Source organism: Elephas maximus, chromosome 12 (genome assembly GCF_024166365.1).
Source record: "Elephas maximus indicus isolate mEleMax1 chromosome 12, mEleMax1 primary haplotype, whole genome shotgun sequence".
Lineage (NCBI taxonomy): Eukaryota > Metazoa > Chordata > Mammalia > Proboscidea > Elephantidae > Elephas > Elephas maximus.
The window spans coordinates 41,679,034-41,695,724 of record NC_064830.1 but is presented as its reverse complement, the minus strand read 5'-3'; the positions used below and the strand labels follow the sequence as shown (position 1 = coordinate 41,695,724).

General features: G+C 39.5%; 1 protein-coding gene across 4 annotated transcripts in view; it reads right to left on the bottom strand.

Moving 5' to 3' along the window:
- Window positions 1–4,800: 4,800 nt before the first annotated feature.
- FAM228B (family with sequence similarity 228 member B) overlaps window positions 4,801–16,691 on the bottom strand; it is a 33,109-nt gene continuing 21,218 nt past the window's right edge. For all 4 annotated transcript variants that reach the window (XM_049902752.1, XM_049902753.1, XM_049902755.1 and 1 more), the window contains 3 exons: window positions 13,048–13,155; window positions 10,301–10,444; window positions 4,801–4,987 (listed from right to left, as the gene is read on the bottom strand). In XM_049902752.1, the coding sequence (XP_049758709.1) occupies window positions 10,342–10,444; window positions 13,048–13,155 (211 nt within the window). In that variant the 3' untranslated portion in view covers window positions 4,801–4,987; window positions 10,301–10,341. The remainder of the gene's footprint in view (window positions 4,988–10,300; window positions 10,445–13,047; window positions 13,156–16,691) is intronic.

Below are 16,691 nucleotides of genomic sequence, written 5' to 3'. Positions count from 1 at the left end.
CCTGGCTCCAAAGGACAAGCTCTGCTCCCGGCACTGCTTTCTTAGTGGTAAGAGGTCCCTGACTCTCTGCTTGCTTTCTTTTCCTTTTATCTCTTGTAAGATAAAAGGTGGTACAGGCCACACCCCAGGAAAACTCCCTGTACATTGAATCAGGGATGTGACCTCAGTAGGGGTGTTATAACCCCACCCTAATCCTCTTTAACATAAAATTACAATCACAAAATGGAGGACAACCACACAATACTGGGAATCATGGCCTAACCAAGTTGACACATATTTTGGGGGACACAATTCAATCCCTGACAGCGATCCTATAGGACAGAGAAGAACTGCCCTATAGGGTTTCCAAGGAGCAGCTGATGGATTCGAATTGCCGACCTTTTGGTTAGCAACCAAGCTCTTAACCACTACTCCACCAGGGCTCCGTAGTAGCTTACTATGAGTTTTATATTATGAAAAAGCTAATTTTATTAAATTATTGCTCATTGTAATGGGCCATAAAGGAATATGTTACTAATAATAAATTTATCACAATGAAGCTGCTGCACTCTCTATTGACCATACAAACAGTGTTTCATTATTATTTTTATTTTCCTTCTACATTTTGGGGTCCTATTTGAAAATGTCTGATTGTCATGATTTTCTTCATCTCTTGTCTTCATTAGCCATATTTTCTTGGCTACTTGCCATTCTTTCCTTAGCATCATGATTTTAACTATTAATTTTTTTATTTTCTGTTATGACATAATAGGCCAGTTTTTGACATTTTGACACTTCTGTCAGTTTTTTTTAGTTTATAGTTTTGGCTTCTGCTAGGACTTCCTGTCATATTTGAATTTTGATATAATAATTCTCTTAAAATATAAAAATTTAATCATAAATTTAAGTACACACAAGAGCAAATGCGTTTTTAAACTTTTTATTTTGAGAGAATTGCAGAGTCACATGTAGTTGTAAGGAATAATACAGAGAGGCTCTGTGTACCCTTTACTCAACTTCTCTAATGGTAACATCTTGTGAAACTATAGTACAATATCACAATGAGGATATTAACATTAATACAGTCAAGATACAGAATATTTCCATCGCCACAAGCATCCCTCATGTTGCCCTTTTCTGGCCCACTTCCTTCCCACCTCCAACACCACCTTAAACCCTGGCAACCATTAATTTGTTCTCCATTTCTATAATTTTGTCATTTCAAGAATGTGATTTAAATAAAATTATACAGTATATAACCTCTCGGGATTGGTTTTTTTCACTCAGCGTAATTCTCTGGAGGTTCATCCAGGTTATTGTGTGTATCAATAGTTTCTTCATTTTTACTGCTGAGTAGTATTGTATATCATGGATGTACCACAGTTTAACCATTCATCTGTTGAAGGACATCTGGGTTGTTTCTAGAGTTTGGCTATTACATATAAAGCTGCTATAAACATTCATGTACAGGTCTTTGTGTGAACATAAGTCATCGTTTCTCTGGGAATAACTGCTGGGTCATATAGTAGTTGTCTAGGATTTCATTTTACCTGGATCCACAATCAACACCCGTGGAAACGGCAGTCAAGAAATAATAATAATAAAAAAAAAAGATGCATCACATTGAGCAAATCTGAGGCAAAAGACCTCTTTCAAGTGTTAAAGAGCAAACATGTCACTTTAAGGACTAAGGTGCACCTGACCCAAGCCATGGTGTTGTCAATTGCCTTATTTCCATATAAAAGCTGGACAATGAATAAGGAAGACCAAAGAATTGATGTCTTTGAATTGTGGCATTGCCAAAGAATATTGACTATACCATGGACTACCAAAAGAACAAACATATCTGTATTGGGAATAGGTATATGCACACCCATGTTCATTCCAGCACTGTTTACAATAGCAAAAAGATGGAAACAACCTAGATGCCCATCAACGGATGAACAGATAAACAAATTATGGTATATTCACACAATGGGATACTATGCAACAATAAAGAAGAACGTGAATCTGTGAAACACCTCATAACATGGATGAATCTAGAAGGTATTACGCTGAGTGAAATTAGTCAGTTGCAAAAGGACAAATATTGTTTGAGACCACTATTACAAGAACTCAAGAAAAGGTTTAAACGCCGAAGAAAACATTCTTTGATGGTTATGAGGGTGGGAAGGGAGGGAGAGGGGTATTCACTAACTAGATAGTAGACAAGAATTATTTTAGGTGAGGGGAAGGGCAACACACAATACAGGGGAAGTTACCACCACTGGACTAAACCAAAAGCTAAGAAGTTTCCTGAATACAGCCAAACACTTCAAGGGACAGAGTAGCAGGGGCGGGGGTTTGGGGACCATGGTTTCACGGGACATCTAGGTCAATTGGCATAATAAGGTTTATTAAGAAAACGTTCTGCATCCCACTTTGGTGAGTGGCGTCTGGGGTATTAAAAGCAAACAAGAGGCCATCTAAGATGCATCAATTAGTCCCAACCCACCTGGAGCAAAGGGGAATGAAGAACATCAAAGACACAAGGAAAATATGAGTCCAAGAGACAGAAAGAACCACATAAACAAGAGACTACATCAGCCTGAGACCAGAAGAAGTAGATGGTGCTCAGCTACCACCAAGGAGTACCCTGACAGGGAATACAACAGAGAGTCCTGATGGAGCAGGAGACAAGTGGGGTGCAGAACTCAAATTCTAGTAAAAAGCCGAGACTTAATGGTCTGAGACTGGAGGGACCCCAGAAGACATGACCCTGGACTCTCTGTTAGCCCAAAACTAAAACCATTTCTGAAGCCAACTCTTCAGACAAAAGATTAGACTGGACTATAAGACATAAAATGATACTGGTGAGGAGTATGCATCTTAGCTCAAGTAAATACATGAGACTAAAGAGGGCAGCTCCTGTATGGCGGCAAGGTGAGAAGGCAGAGGGGGACAGGAGCTGGTTGAAGGGACATTGGAAATCAGGGTGGAGAGGAGTGTGTTGTCACATTATAGGGAGAGCAACTAGGGTCACATAACGTGTGTATAAATTTTTGTTTGAGAAACTGACTTGAATTGTAAACTTTCATTTAACGCACAATTTTTAAAAAATTTGTCTTGGAAGAAGTACAGTCAGAATGCTCCTTAGAAGGGAAGATGGCAAGACTTTGTGTCACATACTTTGGACATATTATCAGGAGGCACCAGTCCCTGAAGAAGGACATCATGCTTGGTAGAGGGTCAGTGAAGAAGAAGACCACCCTCAATGAGATGGATTGACACAGTGGCTGCAAAAATGGGCTAAAGCTTAACGATTACGAGGATGGCGCAGGGCCAGGCAGTGTTTCATTCTGTTGTCCATAGGGTTGCTGTGAGTTGGAACCAACTTGACAGTGCTAGTAGTTGCATGTTTAATTTTTTAAGAAGCTGTTGAATAGTTTTCCAGAGTAGCTGCACCGTTTTACCTTCCCACCAGAAATGTATCTTCATTACCATTTGGTGTTGTCACTATTATTTAGTTCGGTCATTCTGATAGATGTGTAGTGATATCTCATTGTGGTCTTAAGTTTCATTCCTCTAATAGCTAACCATGTTGAAAATGTTTTCATGTGCTTATTTGCAATCTGTATATCCTCTTCAGTTAAATCTCTCTTCATTTCTTTTGCCCAAGTTCTAACTGGATTGCTTTCTTTTTCACTGTTGAATTTTGAGAATATTTTTATATATTATATATACCAGTCTTCTGTTGGATATGTGGTTTGCAAGTATTTTCTTCCATTCTGTAGCTTGTCTTTTCATCCTCTTAACACAGTCTTTTGCAGGGCAAAGTTTTAAATTTTAACAAATGTTTATTAATGTTTCCTTCATGGATCAGGCTGTTGGTGTCAAGTCTAAGAATAACAAGCTCAGATGCCAGAAAGCTGGAGTCAAGGCATAAAAATAAACATAGGGCCACCATTCTGAATAAATTCCATGCTGTTAAAGCTAGGCCCCTGACTGGGAAAGATAGGGCTCTTGGCAATTACATATACGTGGGGAACAGATGAAAACTGGGCAACTCAGACTCCCACGTCCTTTGAAACGGTTCCTACAGTGTCCTCTTTAACTAAGGAAAATAAAATTGTGCCCTCCTATGCTCTGTGCTCTACAATGTCATCCTGTGACTAGGATTCAAATGCAATAGGAGCCAGAGGCAGGTACGCAGTGTTAGATTCAGCAAGAGTGTAATCCAAAATGAATTTTAAATTTTTTTCTAAAGAGTATTAGAAAAACCTGTGGAGAATACGTGTGTATGGATTTTAAGGGTGCCTAGCCAAAGAAAGAAACCCTGGTTCCATAGTGTTTAAGTGCTACAGCTGCTAACCAAAAGGCTGGCAGTTCAAATCTACCTGATACTACTTGGAAACCCTATGGGGCAGTTCTACTCTGTCCTTTAGAGTCGCTATGAGTCGGAATCGACTCTAATGGCAATGGGTTAACCAAAGAGACTAACCTTGGTGGAGCAGTGGTGAAGCGTTCAGCTGCTAACCAGAAGGTCAGCAGCTCAATTCCACCAGCAGCTCCTTGTAAACCCTATGGGGCAGTTCTACTCTGCCCTCTTGGGTCTCTATGCGTCGGAATCAACTCAGTGGCAACGGGTACCACTACCAGTAACCAAAGAAAGCAGATCTGAATGTGAGGACAGATCAAATTAATTGAGACAGACACTCAGTTTGGTAACTATTATTATTATTATTTGGATCTTTCAGGCAAATTTCTTAACTACCAGGGAAAAAACATTTGCAGTAACTGTCAATACGTGCTACTGTCATTTCTTAATTATCACACAGACACTGAACCACAAGAATTAAATGAAGTTTATTGCAGATGATTTTCTTAGAGGTTGAACAAATCCTGAGTGCCTTCCTTGGCCTCACTCTGAATGATTCCTGTTAGCAGCTGGCTTCCTCGGAAGCAACCTTCTTTTATGTCCTCCTTCATCAGTCAAGGATCAGGGTGTGTGCTCCTTAGTTGCTAAAACCTTTTGAAGATGACGGAAGAGAAGAGTTGAGTGTGATATAGAGATGAGGGGCTTGTGAGAACAAAAAGAATCCTCAGCTAAACTGAGCTGATCCGCCCCTGAAGCCCGGTCCTCCTGCCAAAGCTGAGTGGTTCATCTCACCAGCAGGGTCCCCACCTAAACTTTCTGCCTCAGCCTCTCCTCACTGTCTGGATTCAGAAACATGCAGAGATTCAGGTACAGGGCCAGCCTTATTCTAGGCGGGGTAGATCACTGATATGTGATATGGTTTGAGGCACTCCCTATGGTCCTACTTTCAGATGTTAATATATCCAGAGTGTTAATTTACACATGGTGTCCCTGGGTGGTGCAAATGGTTAACACGCTTGGCTGCTAACTGAAAGGTTGGAGGTTTGAATATACCCAGAGGCTCCTCGGAAGAAAGGCCTGGCAATCTACTTCCCAAAAATCAGCCACTGAAAACCCTATGGAGCACAGTTCTCCTCTGACACACATGAGGTCACCATGAGTTGGAACTGATTCCATAGCACCTGGTTTCTGTTAATAATTTACACTAGGATTTTTGTGATCTAGAAAATATCAGATTCCTTTCTTCCTTTCTCTCCTAACACCTCCAAATCTCTATCTTCCACCTTCATTATCAGCTGATGACACTCTCATTTCATTGAAAAAACAGATGTAAAAAGAAGTGAACAATCTTCCCTTCATAAAATTCACCAAGCTAGCTTCATCTATATCCATGTACTCTGCCTCTCTCCTCTTACAATGGCTGAATTGCCCATGCTCCTCTCTGAGGCCAGCTCCTCTATTTGCACCCCAGATCCCACCTCCTTGCCTACTGAAGGGCTCTGCTCTTGCAATTATGCACCCCTCCCCGCATCATCAGTTTTTTCCTCTTTTGTGGAGCATTTACATTAGCAAACATACATGGTATAGTACCTAGCATCTTATAAAAACTTCCCCTTGTGCCCATCTTCTCCAGCCGCCATCCCATCTCTCTGCTCCCTTTACAGCAAAATTCTTCAAAAGAGTGGCTTACTCTGTTTCCACCTCCTCACCACTCCCTCTTGAACACACTATAATCAAGTTTCATTCTAACTGCTCCCCAGTAACCTCTCAATGAAAATCACCAATCATCTCGAAATCTCTTTAAATCCAAGTGATAATTCCCAGTCCTTGTTTTACTTGACCTCTCAACAGCATGTGAAATGCCTGATCATGCCGTTTTCTATGACAAAAAAAAAAAAACCTCAGTTACTGTTGAGTCAATTCCGACACAGGGCAACCCCGTGGGTGTCAGTAGAACTGTGTTCATAGGGTTTTCAATGGTTGATTTTTTTAACATTTATTTTGTTGTTGTTGAGAATACACACAGCAGGAAATAGACCAATTCAATAGTTTCTACGTGTACAGTTTGTGCAACCATTCCCACCCGCCTTTCCTGAGCTGTTCCTCCCCCATTAACATAAACTCACTGGCCCCTAAGGTTCCTATCTAATCTTTGGAGTTGCAGTTGTCAATTGATCCCATATAGATAGTTCTTAAAAACTATCCCATATAGATAGTTCTTAAAAACTATCTTTTAGACAGTTATTAAAGACATGCCCTCTTTTTTGAAACACTTCATGGGGCTTCTGCAATACCACTATCTGGTTTTCTTCCAAACCTAGTAGTCACTCACTCCTTTCACTTCTCTTGGCAGGCTCTGCCTCCTTGTCCCAGCCTCTAAATACTGGAGTTCCCCAGGACTAGTCCTCAGCCCTCTTCTCCTTGTACTTTCACTTCCAAGTGATCTCATTCAGGCTCATGGCATCTATATTAAGATGACTCTCAAATGTATGATCTCCAATCCCAATCTCTCCCCTGAATTACAAACTGGCACATCCACCTGCCAAAGAGGCATATAACAAGATATGAAAATGGATCTGATTCTAGTTGCAAAGTCAGCTCAAGATGATAGATGCTATGTTCCAAAATGAGGCACAAGACCACTATTCAAGACTTGCAAAGAAGAGGCCAGAGCTGTTTTTTGTGACTCTTATTCACTCATACACATTAGGAATATAAAAGGTCAGGCACTGAAGCGGAAGAAGAGGGTTTTTTGCAAAAAGTTATTGGTGTTTTGTAAGCCCCTTCCTCCACAACCACCAAGTAGAGAGAAGTTGGGAAGGGGGATAGGAATCTAAAACTCCCTCTCCTTGGGGTTGAAGTGGATTCAACAGGATCACTGAGTTACACAGTGGTGTGATATCAGACTCATGCCTTTGAAAACTAAGGGTGAGAGGCTGCCACAAGTGACTTGTACAACACACCAGAGGTTGCTGTTGAAGAAGTCACTGCACTCCTGACAAGAGGTCAAAGGTGTCACAGGTGCATGCTTGCAGTGGACCAGAGATGGGCAGACCCCACATGAGAAAATGAATTGGGTACTGTTGCCTTGAATCCTGCCTGACAGAGCCACCCAGAGGGGCAAGGGTATCTCAGCAGAATGAAGTAGTAGGAGTTACAGCAGGTGCTTAAAAGCCAAAGACAGTCATAAGCAACCCGCTAGAAAATAATCATTGGGTGAGAAATCCCCAGCAATACGTTTCTGTGAAGATCACCTGCAAGCATTAGCTTTAAACATCTGCCAAGACTAGAGAATGGTCTACACTAAAACAGCAACAACAAGATGATCATAAAATTAACAATTAGGAATTCTCCTCCATTCCCTCTCCTTACTCCTTCCCACTCTGGCTCTGAAGATGGCAGAAATCGCAGTGGCAAGATGTGGGGATGAGGAATAAAAGAGTAAAATGGGAAAGAGAAAAGACGTTATCCCTATCCTCCATTCTCACTGTAGGAGTCAGCCTGCAGCAGTGGAGAGGAGACCATAAACGAAGAGTAAAGTTTTGATCATTATACCAGATTGGACATAGTAATTACTGAGCTGAGACTGTCCTCATAACCAGGAGACTTTTAATTAATTTATTTATTTTGTTTGTTTTCATTTGATTTCTTTTTCTTTTTTTTGCTTTAGATGAAGGTTTACAGAGCAAATTAGTTTTTTATTAAACAATTAATACACATATTGTTTTGTGACATTGGTTGCCAGTCTTGCGACACATCAACACTCTCCCCTTCTCGACCTTGGGTTTCCCATTTCCATTCGTCCAGCTTTCCTGTCTCCTCATGCCTTCTTGTCCTTGCCCCTGGGCTGGTGTGTCCATTTAATCCCATCATCTCATATACATGGTTGAACTACATGTATTATTGCTTGTTTTATAGGGCTGTCTAATCTGGCTGAAGGGTGGAGATTTTTTGTTATCTGAGAATGTCCAGGGCAAAGGAAAAACTACACCCACAGAACAGGTTTAAATGGACAGTGAGGGGAAAAAAATTAAGTGGCTTTATAATCTACCCTACAAATCCTCCTTATGTAATGTAATGGCTACAGGTATCTGAATTTAACCTCCCCAAACAGAATTATTACTTACTTTTATAATTCTGCCCCTTCTCCCTGCCATGCCGCTTTGCCCCTCAAGCTTCTCCTATTTCAGTGAATTGGACCATATCTGCATAATTGAGGACCTATCTTTGATTCTTGCTTTCACTCACTTCACCTGTCTAATACATACCAAGCTTGGTCAGCTTGTTCACTTCTCAGCAGCTCACTGCTACCACTCAGGCTTAAGCCACTGTGACCTTACCTGGCCTACAGCGCTAGCCTCCTAACGGGTCTCCCTACTCCCACATTCATCACTATATAATCAGTTCTCCACGCAGCAGACATATTCTTCTTTTTAAAATATTAACAAGATCATACTTCACCCCTACTCAAAACTCTTGAATGGCTTTCCTTCACACTTTGGGTTTTATTCTACCTCCTTATCATGGCCTCAAACCCCTGTACAACTGGACACCTCCTCCTCATCACCTGCCTTTCTCTCCTCACACTCTGTGCTCCAGCCTCACCGGCTTTTTCTTGCTGTTTTCTGAAGACACCAACCTCACTCCTGTCTCAGGGTTTTGGTTGTGGTAATCCATCTGCCTGGAACATTCTTCCCCCAGATCTCTCCATGTCTCACCCCTCATTTAATTCAGATATCTCTTCAGAAAACCCCTTCCTGACTTCTCTACTTAAAACAGTTCCCCTCTATCCACTCCTCCATCTTCCCTACCCCCTTTTCCTGCTTTCTTTTCCTTGTTGCACTTATTACTAATTCACATGATATTGCATATTTATCTGTTTATTTACTCTCTTTCCCCCATCAAAATGTAATTTCCGTGAGATCAGGGATTCATCTGTTTTGTCTCCAAACACTGCTGGCTCAGAGTAGGCACTTGTTAAAATTTTGTGGAAGAAAGAAAAAAAGCACCCAGGATGACACTAAAACATGACAGCAGAAGCAATTAAAACACAATTAAATTTTTTAAAAAAAGGAGTTAAAACACAAAGTAAAGTTTTAATAAACTTTCCATGAGTGAAGGAAAAAAATAATAATTCCATTATCCTTTAGGCGTGGGGAAATGGAGAAATAGTCAGAAAAGAACAAAAATGAGAAGATTAACTGTATACTCAGAAAACATGCCATCTATGTATTGATTTCTAGCTAGAAGGTAAGAAGAGTGAGGGAGGGCTGGGATTTCTCCTCTAACTCCACTCCTAAAAGAGGCTAAACTCCAGAGTGTTGCGACACAGCATGTTGAAAGATACCTAAAAGGGACAAACGACCTAGACCTGTCTGCAGTATGCTGAACCAGTCAAATGGCCACCAAGTTTGATTGTAGTTACCTTGGGATTAGAAACTCGTGCTCTATAAACACCTCTATTTCTATACATTTTATATTTTTAATTTGGGGGCTTTTATTTCACTTCTTAAATTTTCCTACTTTAATTTAGAATATGGTCCTTCTGAAAAATTTCTACCTGTCTTGATTGAATCAAAGAGAACAAAATGTGGGCCTCACCTGAATGTGATAAGTGATAATTGGTAAAGACAGAAGAAGGGCAAAAGCTCAGGAGAGAGCAAGCTAATGAAATCCTAAAGGGTACAGTCCATCCACCAAAGGGCACCTCCATCTGCGTAGCCCCAACAAGCTCAGGGACACCTCTTTCCCTTCCCTCTGAATAAAGGGAACCTGCCTCTCAGCTCCTTTCTCTCTCTCTCATTCCCTCTCTCCCTGTCTTCATCTCTCTCTCTTTTTTCCCTCCCACAGGCTCCTCTCTTCTCAAAGCCTGTCATACAGAGAATTTCCCAGTTGCTCAGATTTTGGTATCAGCAACTGCTGTCTTGTGTATTATAAAATGGGGTAACCCCAATCCTTACTCACCATATCCTGGTCCTCATCCCCTTCTACCTTCTGGCTGGGGTTCAAGGAAGAAAAGGGACTTCAGAATCACCCTCTTTGGGGCTTGAATTCTTTTCCTCCTTATAACATAGAGGTTTCTTTCCCAGAAAGAATTCCTCTTTGTTTCTGTAGAAAAGAACCAGAAAAGAAAGAGTTATCTTAACTATTTATTAACTCAACTATAAAATCTGGCAATTTTATTTAAATTTGAAGTTGATGAATTCTATATGAATTTATACATTTTTTATGAAAAGAAAACCCAAATAAATAGCATCACCTTGCTCAAGTAATATTTTTATCTGAAGTCTCTTTCCTGCTTAATTTAATCAAGCTGTTGAGTGAGGGTCCCTCCAAGTACATGACCCCCTCACAGAGTTGTCCATTATGCCTTCCACAGGAAGGTCTCACTCTGCCAAAGACATGCATGCCTTCCCCATCCCCGCTGCCGTAACTGGCATGCTTCTCTAGTTCACAGAAGAGCATCTAGTCTTCCTCCTCTTTCCAGAGGGAGCTCACAGTCTAAACTATAAGCCTCCACGTACTTCAACAGTGTAATACTCTTTCATAACTGGGTCTCACTTTGCTAGAAGAAGTATTTGAGGCCAAAATCCCTCCTTCTACAGCCACTTGTAGAAATTAAATGGGGTTAAAGTGTTGATTATCCTAAAACCTTCTCCCAAATAGGCCTGTCAGGGATTGCAGAGAAACTTAATCCTTTGAGACGGAATATACAAGAGTAATTCTGAATCATTCCCTCTCTTAACGTCTTCAGCTACCAAGTGAACGGGGCTGTGTTTCAATACCTTCTACATCTCCCTCAATTTCAGCTCTGTTCAAGAGACAAAGCAGCAAATTGTTAAACCACACCTCAAAGACACTGAGAACTCTAGGCTGGCCAGCTCCATCTCTAACAGTCATCTGTTTCTACTTTAAAACACTAAGATCCTCACCAGGCAATTGGTTGTTTTCTCCGCTGGTCATGCCAGCATCAAGCATCTCTAAAAGCCCTCCAGCTTCTGCCACACTATATTTATCATCAAATTCTGAGCCTATGCAGGAAAAGGAAAGGAAAACTACTGCAGCTTATTTTGTTTGTTTGTTTGTTTTTTCAGGAGCAGAGAATTATAGGCTAACCACCCAAACAAAAATGGACAATCTTGTTTTGTTTTTTTTTTTCTATTTGCTAGGCTCTTTTTTTTTACCATTATTATTACTGTCAACAGTTTTACTGAGGTCTAATTTATATAAAACTCACCCATTTTAAGCATCCAAGTCAAAGGTTTTTAGTATATGTACAGAGTTGTGCAGCCATCACCACAACCTAATTTTAGAACATTTCTATCACCCCAAAAACCTCACACCCACTCACAGTCACGCTCTATTCCACCACCAGCTGTAAGCAGTTGCTAATCTACTTTCTGTCTCCATGCATTTGCCTTTTCTGGATATTTCATACAAATAAAACTCCAAACCAAACTCGTCACCATCGAGTCGATTCTGACTCATAGCGACCCTACAGAACAGAGTAGAGCTGCCTCATAGGGTTTCCAAGGAGCACCTGGTAGATTTGAACTGCCGGCCTTTTGGTTAGCAGCCATAGCATTTAACCACTATACCACTTAGGTTTCCTTCATATAAATAGAATCATACAGTGTGTGGTCTTTCATGGTTGGCTTCTTTCATGAGTATAATGATTTTGGAGTTCATCCATTTTGTAGCATTCATCTGTTTTTTGTTCCCTTTTATCGCTGTATAATTTTCCATATGAATATATCACATTTTGTTTATCTATTCACTAGTTCAGCAATTATACTAAGCATGTATTTGGGTTGTTTTTACTTCTATTATAAATAATGCTGCTATGAACATTCATGTACAAGTTTATGTGTAGATGTGTACTTTCGTTTCTGTCGGGAGAAACCTAGGAGTGGAATTGTTGGGTTATATGGCAACTCTAGAAACCCTGCTGGCAAAATGGCTAAGAGCTATATCTGTGAACCTAAAGGTCGGCAGTTCGAATCCACCAGGTGCTCCTTGGAAACCCTGTGTGGCAGTTTCTACTCCGTCCTATAGGGTCTCTGTGAGTCGGAATCGACTTGACGGCAACGGGCTTTTTATGGCAACTCTATATTTAACAATTTGAGAAACTGCCAAACTGTTTTGCAAAGTGGCTACACCGTTTTACATTCCCACCAACAGTGTGTAAGGGACTTCATTATTTTTTATCCAATAGTTAACAAGATACTTAACTATATAAAGGAATCTCTTACTTTTAACTTCTCGACTGGTTACTTGAGATGATTTCCTACGTTATAGGCATAGTAGTATGTACCACTCCTGTGCTTATAACATCTCTTCACTCTGGATACAATACTGTAATAGCTACTACCCACCAGAACTTGCCAAAAACTCCATTTTTACTCCTCCAATTCAATGTAAAATTTCCTATCTTTTAACTTTAATACAAGTTGCTAATAGTTTTTTTCCATTTCTGCATTTGTTATTTCTAAATGTGTAGCTGCTTGTTCTGTCAAACCAGAAAAAGCTGAGGAAAGTTGCCACATCACCCAGACACAGTAGTGGGGGCTGCCTGATGTCACGTCACAATAGAGCCTGTGGTACATATGCCTGGGCACTGACTCCTGCCACTTGGAAAGATGGCAGGGGGTGGCAACACAACCAAATGTAGTAAATGAAAGGAGAGCAAAGGTATGAAATAACAGACTTACTTGTAAGTAATTGTTTTTCCTTCTTCCTGGGGTTCCTGAAGATGAGGTGCTCTTCCTGAGGGTTTCAAATCAAAACTGCTACTGTTAGCATTCACTTTCACTTTTAACCTTTAACAAGACAACATGTGTGAGGATGTTTGGAAAATAATACTAGTTTACATTTCTACAAAAATTGCTATTATACATTGACAGCTATGCACATTAACCAAAATACAATTACTTCAAACTGGTGTGCCTTCTTGGGTGAGATTCATTGTTTAAGAATTGCTGAAATCATGATGGAGATTGATTTGCTATGTACTGAGAACTAAGAAACTTAAAACTGGCTAGAAAAAGTTTTAAGCACTCTCTATCCACTAGGACCTTCCACGCTAATCTAAAAATAAACTATAGAGCTTTTGTGATTTACAATCAACGGTAGCGGATGTTTGTCCCTTGTGGCTGTCCAAACTTGTGTGAACACCCTTTGCCATTCTGGTACTTCCTCAAACTATGCTTTCCCCAGAAAGAATCGAAACACTCTATTTTCCTGCCTCCCTTGCCATAAGGTGCCTTAGAGTCTACAAATCTTGCATCCATACAAGACTTGACTGAAGGGGCAATACTGGCCCTGTCTAGAACATCCATTTTGCTCTGTGGTTCTGAGGCCAGCGGCTAAAGCAGCAACTTCCTGATTCTGTATCACAAAAGGAACAACACTTCCCTCAGGTGGCCAACTGGACACTGATTTTGCAAGCCTTTCCTGCAAGCTCAGCCTTTTCTTAAAACCTCGCAATGATGCTGTAAGCAATCTAAATCCTTAATAAATGAATCCTTTTCTATGGTGAATTAAATTAGTTGAAACTAAGAACCATGAACATTATCCTAACATATTCAGTATACCCAGCATGCAAATGGCCAAAGAACTGATGTGGAAAAAAAAAAAAAAAAAAAGTCTGATCCTGGTTAAATTCCTGGAAAATGTGGATTTTGAAATATGTTTTGAGTAAGATAAATGAAATGAGTATGTTAGACAACTAGGTTAGTATGTAAAGCATTATTGGTATAATTAATGATAGGACAAGAGGGTTTCCTGTGTTAATATATCTGAAAAGGGCTAATCTAGTGGCTCATTGGTCTGTAGGAATTTACTTTAGGCAGGGCTCCCCTGGGGCAGAATCTTGAGAAAGAGGGTAAATAGTAAGGCTATCCCAAGGATAATGAAAAGTCTGGGGAGAAGGGTATTATCTAATAAAAATCTAATAAGACCTTCTCAAATACCTCAGGTCCTTTTGCTCATAGTAAACAAAAGTATGGACAGTAATGACCTTAGTCAACAAATCTAATGGTTCCTTCTCAGTTCTCTGTATTCCAAAGCATTAGGCATAGCACCAAATTCTTCTTGTTACTCTTTCCTCCCCTAACGTCTGTGGCAAACCTATTTTTCTTCCTACTTCACTGATGGCTTCTTCTGTCTCTTTTTCACCCTCTCACTTCCTAAATTTTATAGTACAACCTTTGGTTTCATTCTCTATTTTTCTTTTTGCCAGTATTCTCTCCTCACTCTATCTAATTAATTCTTATACTTCCAAAGTGAGTAACTCTTAAATTTATTTCTCCAGCCCCGAATCTTCTTTTCCTGTGAGCTGTAGTCTCAGTTTCCCAACTTCCTATGACATAGCCTTACCTGAAAGGATTGCCAATTCATTATGAACAAAACTGTACTCGTCAACTGCCTTTCTGAACTTGCTTCTCCTGTGTTCCTCTTCTGCTAATTTAGACATCAGGGTCTCCTTTGACTCCCTCTCTCTCTGTTTACTATATCCAATCATTACTTCAATAGTTCATGAAACAAACACTGGCTTTGTGTCACCAAACCACTAGCCTCAAGGAGTTTATAGTACATATAAAGAGATATATATCAACAAAAAATATAATAAATGTCATTGTCATGTGCTGTCAAGTCGATTCTGACTCATAATGACCCTATAGGACAGAGCAGAACTGCCCCATAGTGTTTCCTAGTCTGTAATATTTATGAGAGCAGATTGCCAGGTCTTTTCTCCCATGGAGCGCTGGTGGGTTTAAACTGCTGATCTTTCAGTTACTTAACCACTGCACCACAAGGGCTCCTTATAGTAAATACAGTAATAGCCAACTAGAAGCTCTGAGGCAGTAATCTTCAAATAGATTTGCTTATACACTCCTTAAAAGAATTTTGAAAATCCACACACCTTCTTGTACATTTTAAAGTTGACACCTAAAATTTTTCATCATAATTTTAAATAAACTTGTTTCTTGTTAACGGGAGATTTCAAAAAATGTCAAATATTCATCCGGATTTAAAAAATGAATATTGGCTTTACTAGGAATGAAAATTTTATGGTACTATTTGATAAAATAGACTCTAGCTACCATATTGAATAAAGCACATCAAATCTAAAAGCAATAACATAAAATTTTTATCTGACGGTTATAGCCAATGTATTTTGAAAATTTTGGCTATTCCGCAAAACATCCCAGTTATATTTAAAAGAAGCATCACTAAACTATACGGATTCAACTATTCCAAATTCAAAGCAACTCAACACAGGACAAGTACCCTGATTCTAAATCTAAGCCCTTAAAAAAATGATAATAAAATTAAAATATATATAAACAACAACAATATATATATATATATTATATAAAAGGAGTGATGGCATAGTGTTTAAGAGTGTGGTTGCTAACCTAAAGGCCAGCAGTTCAAATCCACCAGCTGCTCCTTAGAAACCCTATGGGGTAGTTCTACTCTGTCCTATAATGAATCAGAATTGACTCAGTGGCAATGGGTTTTTTTTATTATTATACAAAAATATATATAAAAATGTGTATATATGACAGGGAAATACAGGAAGACTTGTGGGTTAAGTTTCCTTGCTTAATCACTAAAGAAATCCTCTCTGAGGTCAGTATTTTTATTTATCCCATCGTATGACATCCTAGAGTTTTTATATACGCAGGTAAAGATGTATGCCTTCCTTTTAAAAAGTGGACTAAGAAATAATGTGAATGTAGGCTTATTTTCAAGCAGATAAATTTTTGGAAAGAGTGCATATGGACTTCAGAATATGGAAATTGAGTCCCTTAAAACTATCCATGCCTGTGTATGCCTAGACCCTGGATAGAACATACTCTTTGAGGCATCACTAGTCTCACAAGAGTTAGGGGAAGTTTCCAAGAAACTCACCAGAAAAAAAAAAAAAAAGTAGCTCAGTAAGAGGTGAGAGAGTCATAGTGGTGGGCAGCAAGGACAGGTGGAATAGCCCTAAGGGCAAATGCCAATAGCAGAGTTAAGAGCAGAGATGTAGCTGCTCCAAGGACTACAGAAATTGGAATGATTAGATACAGAATGTAGAATAGCAATGTATAAAAAGATAAAAAAATATATATATATATTTAAATGTTTAAATAAAGAAAGAATCCAGTCACTAAGATGATAAAACAGTAAGAGCTTAAAGAAATGAAAAAGCAGATTGGAAAGAATTTTTTTAAGAAATTAAAATCTTAATACCCAACACAGTGAAGAAATAATTGTTAAACTGGAAAACATATCCAAATAGATTGCCTAAGAAGATGGAAAATATGATAGACACTGTTATGGATTAAATTGTATCCCCCGCCAA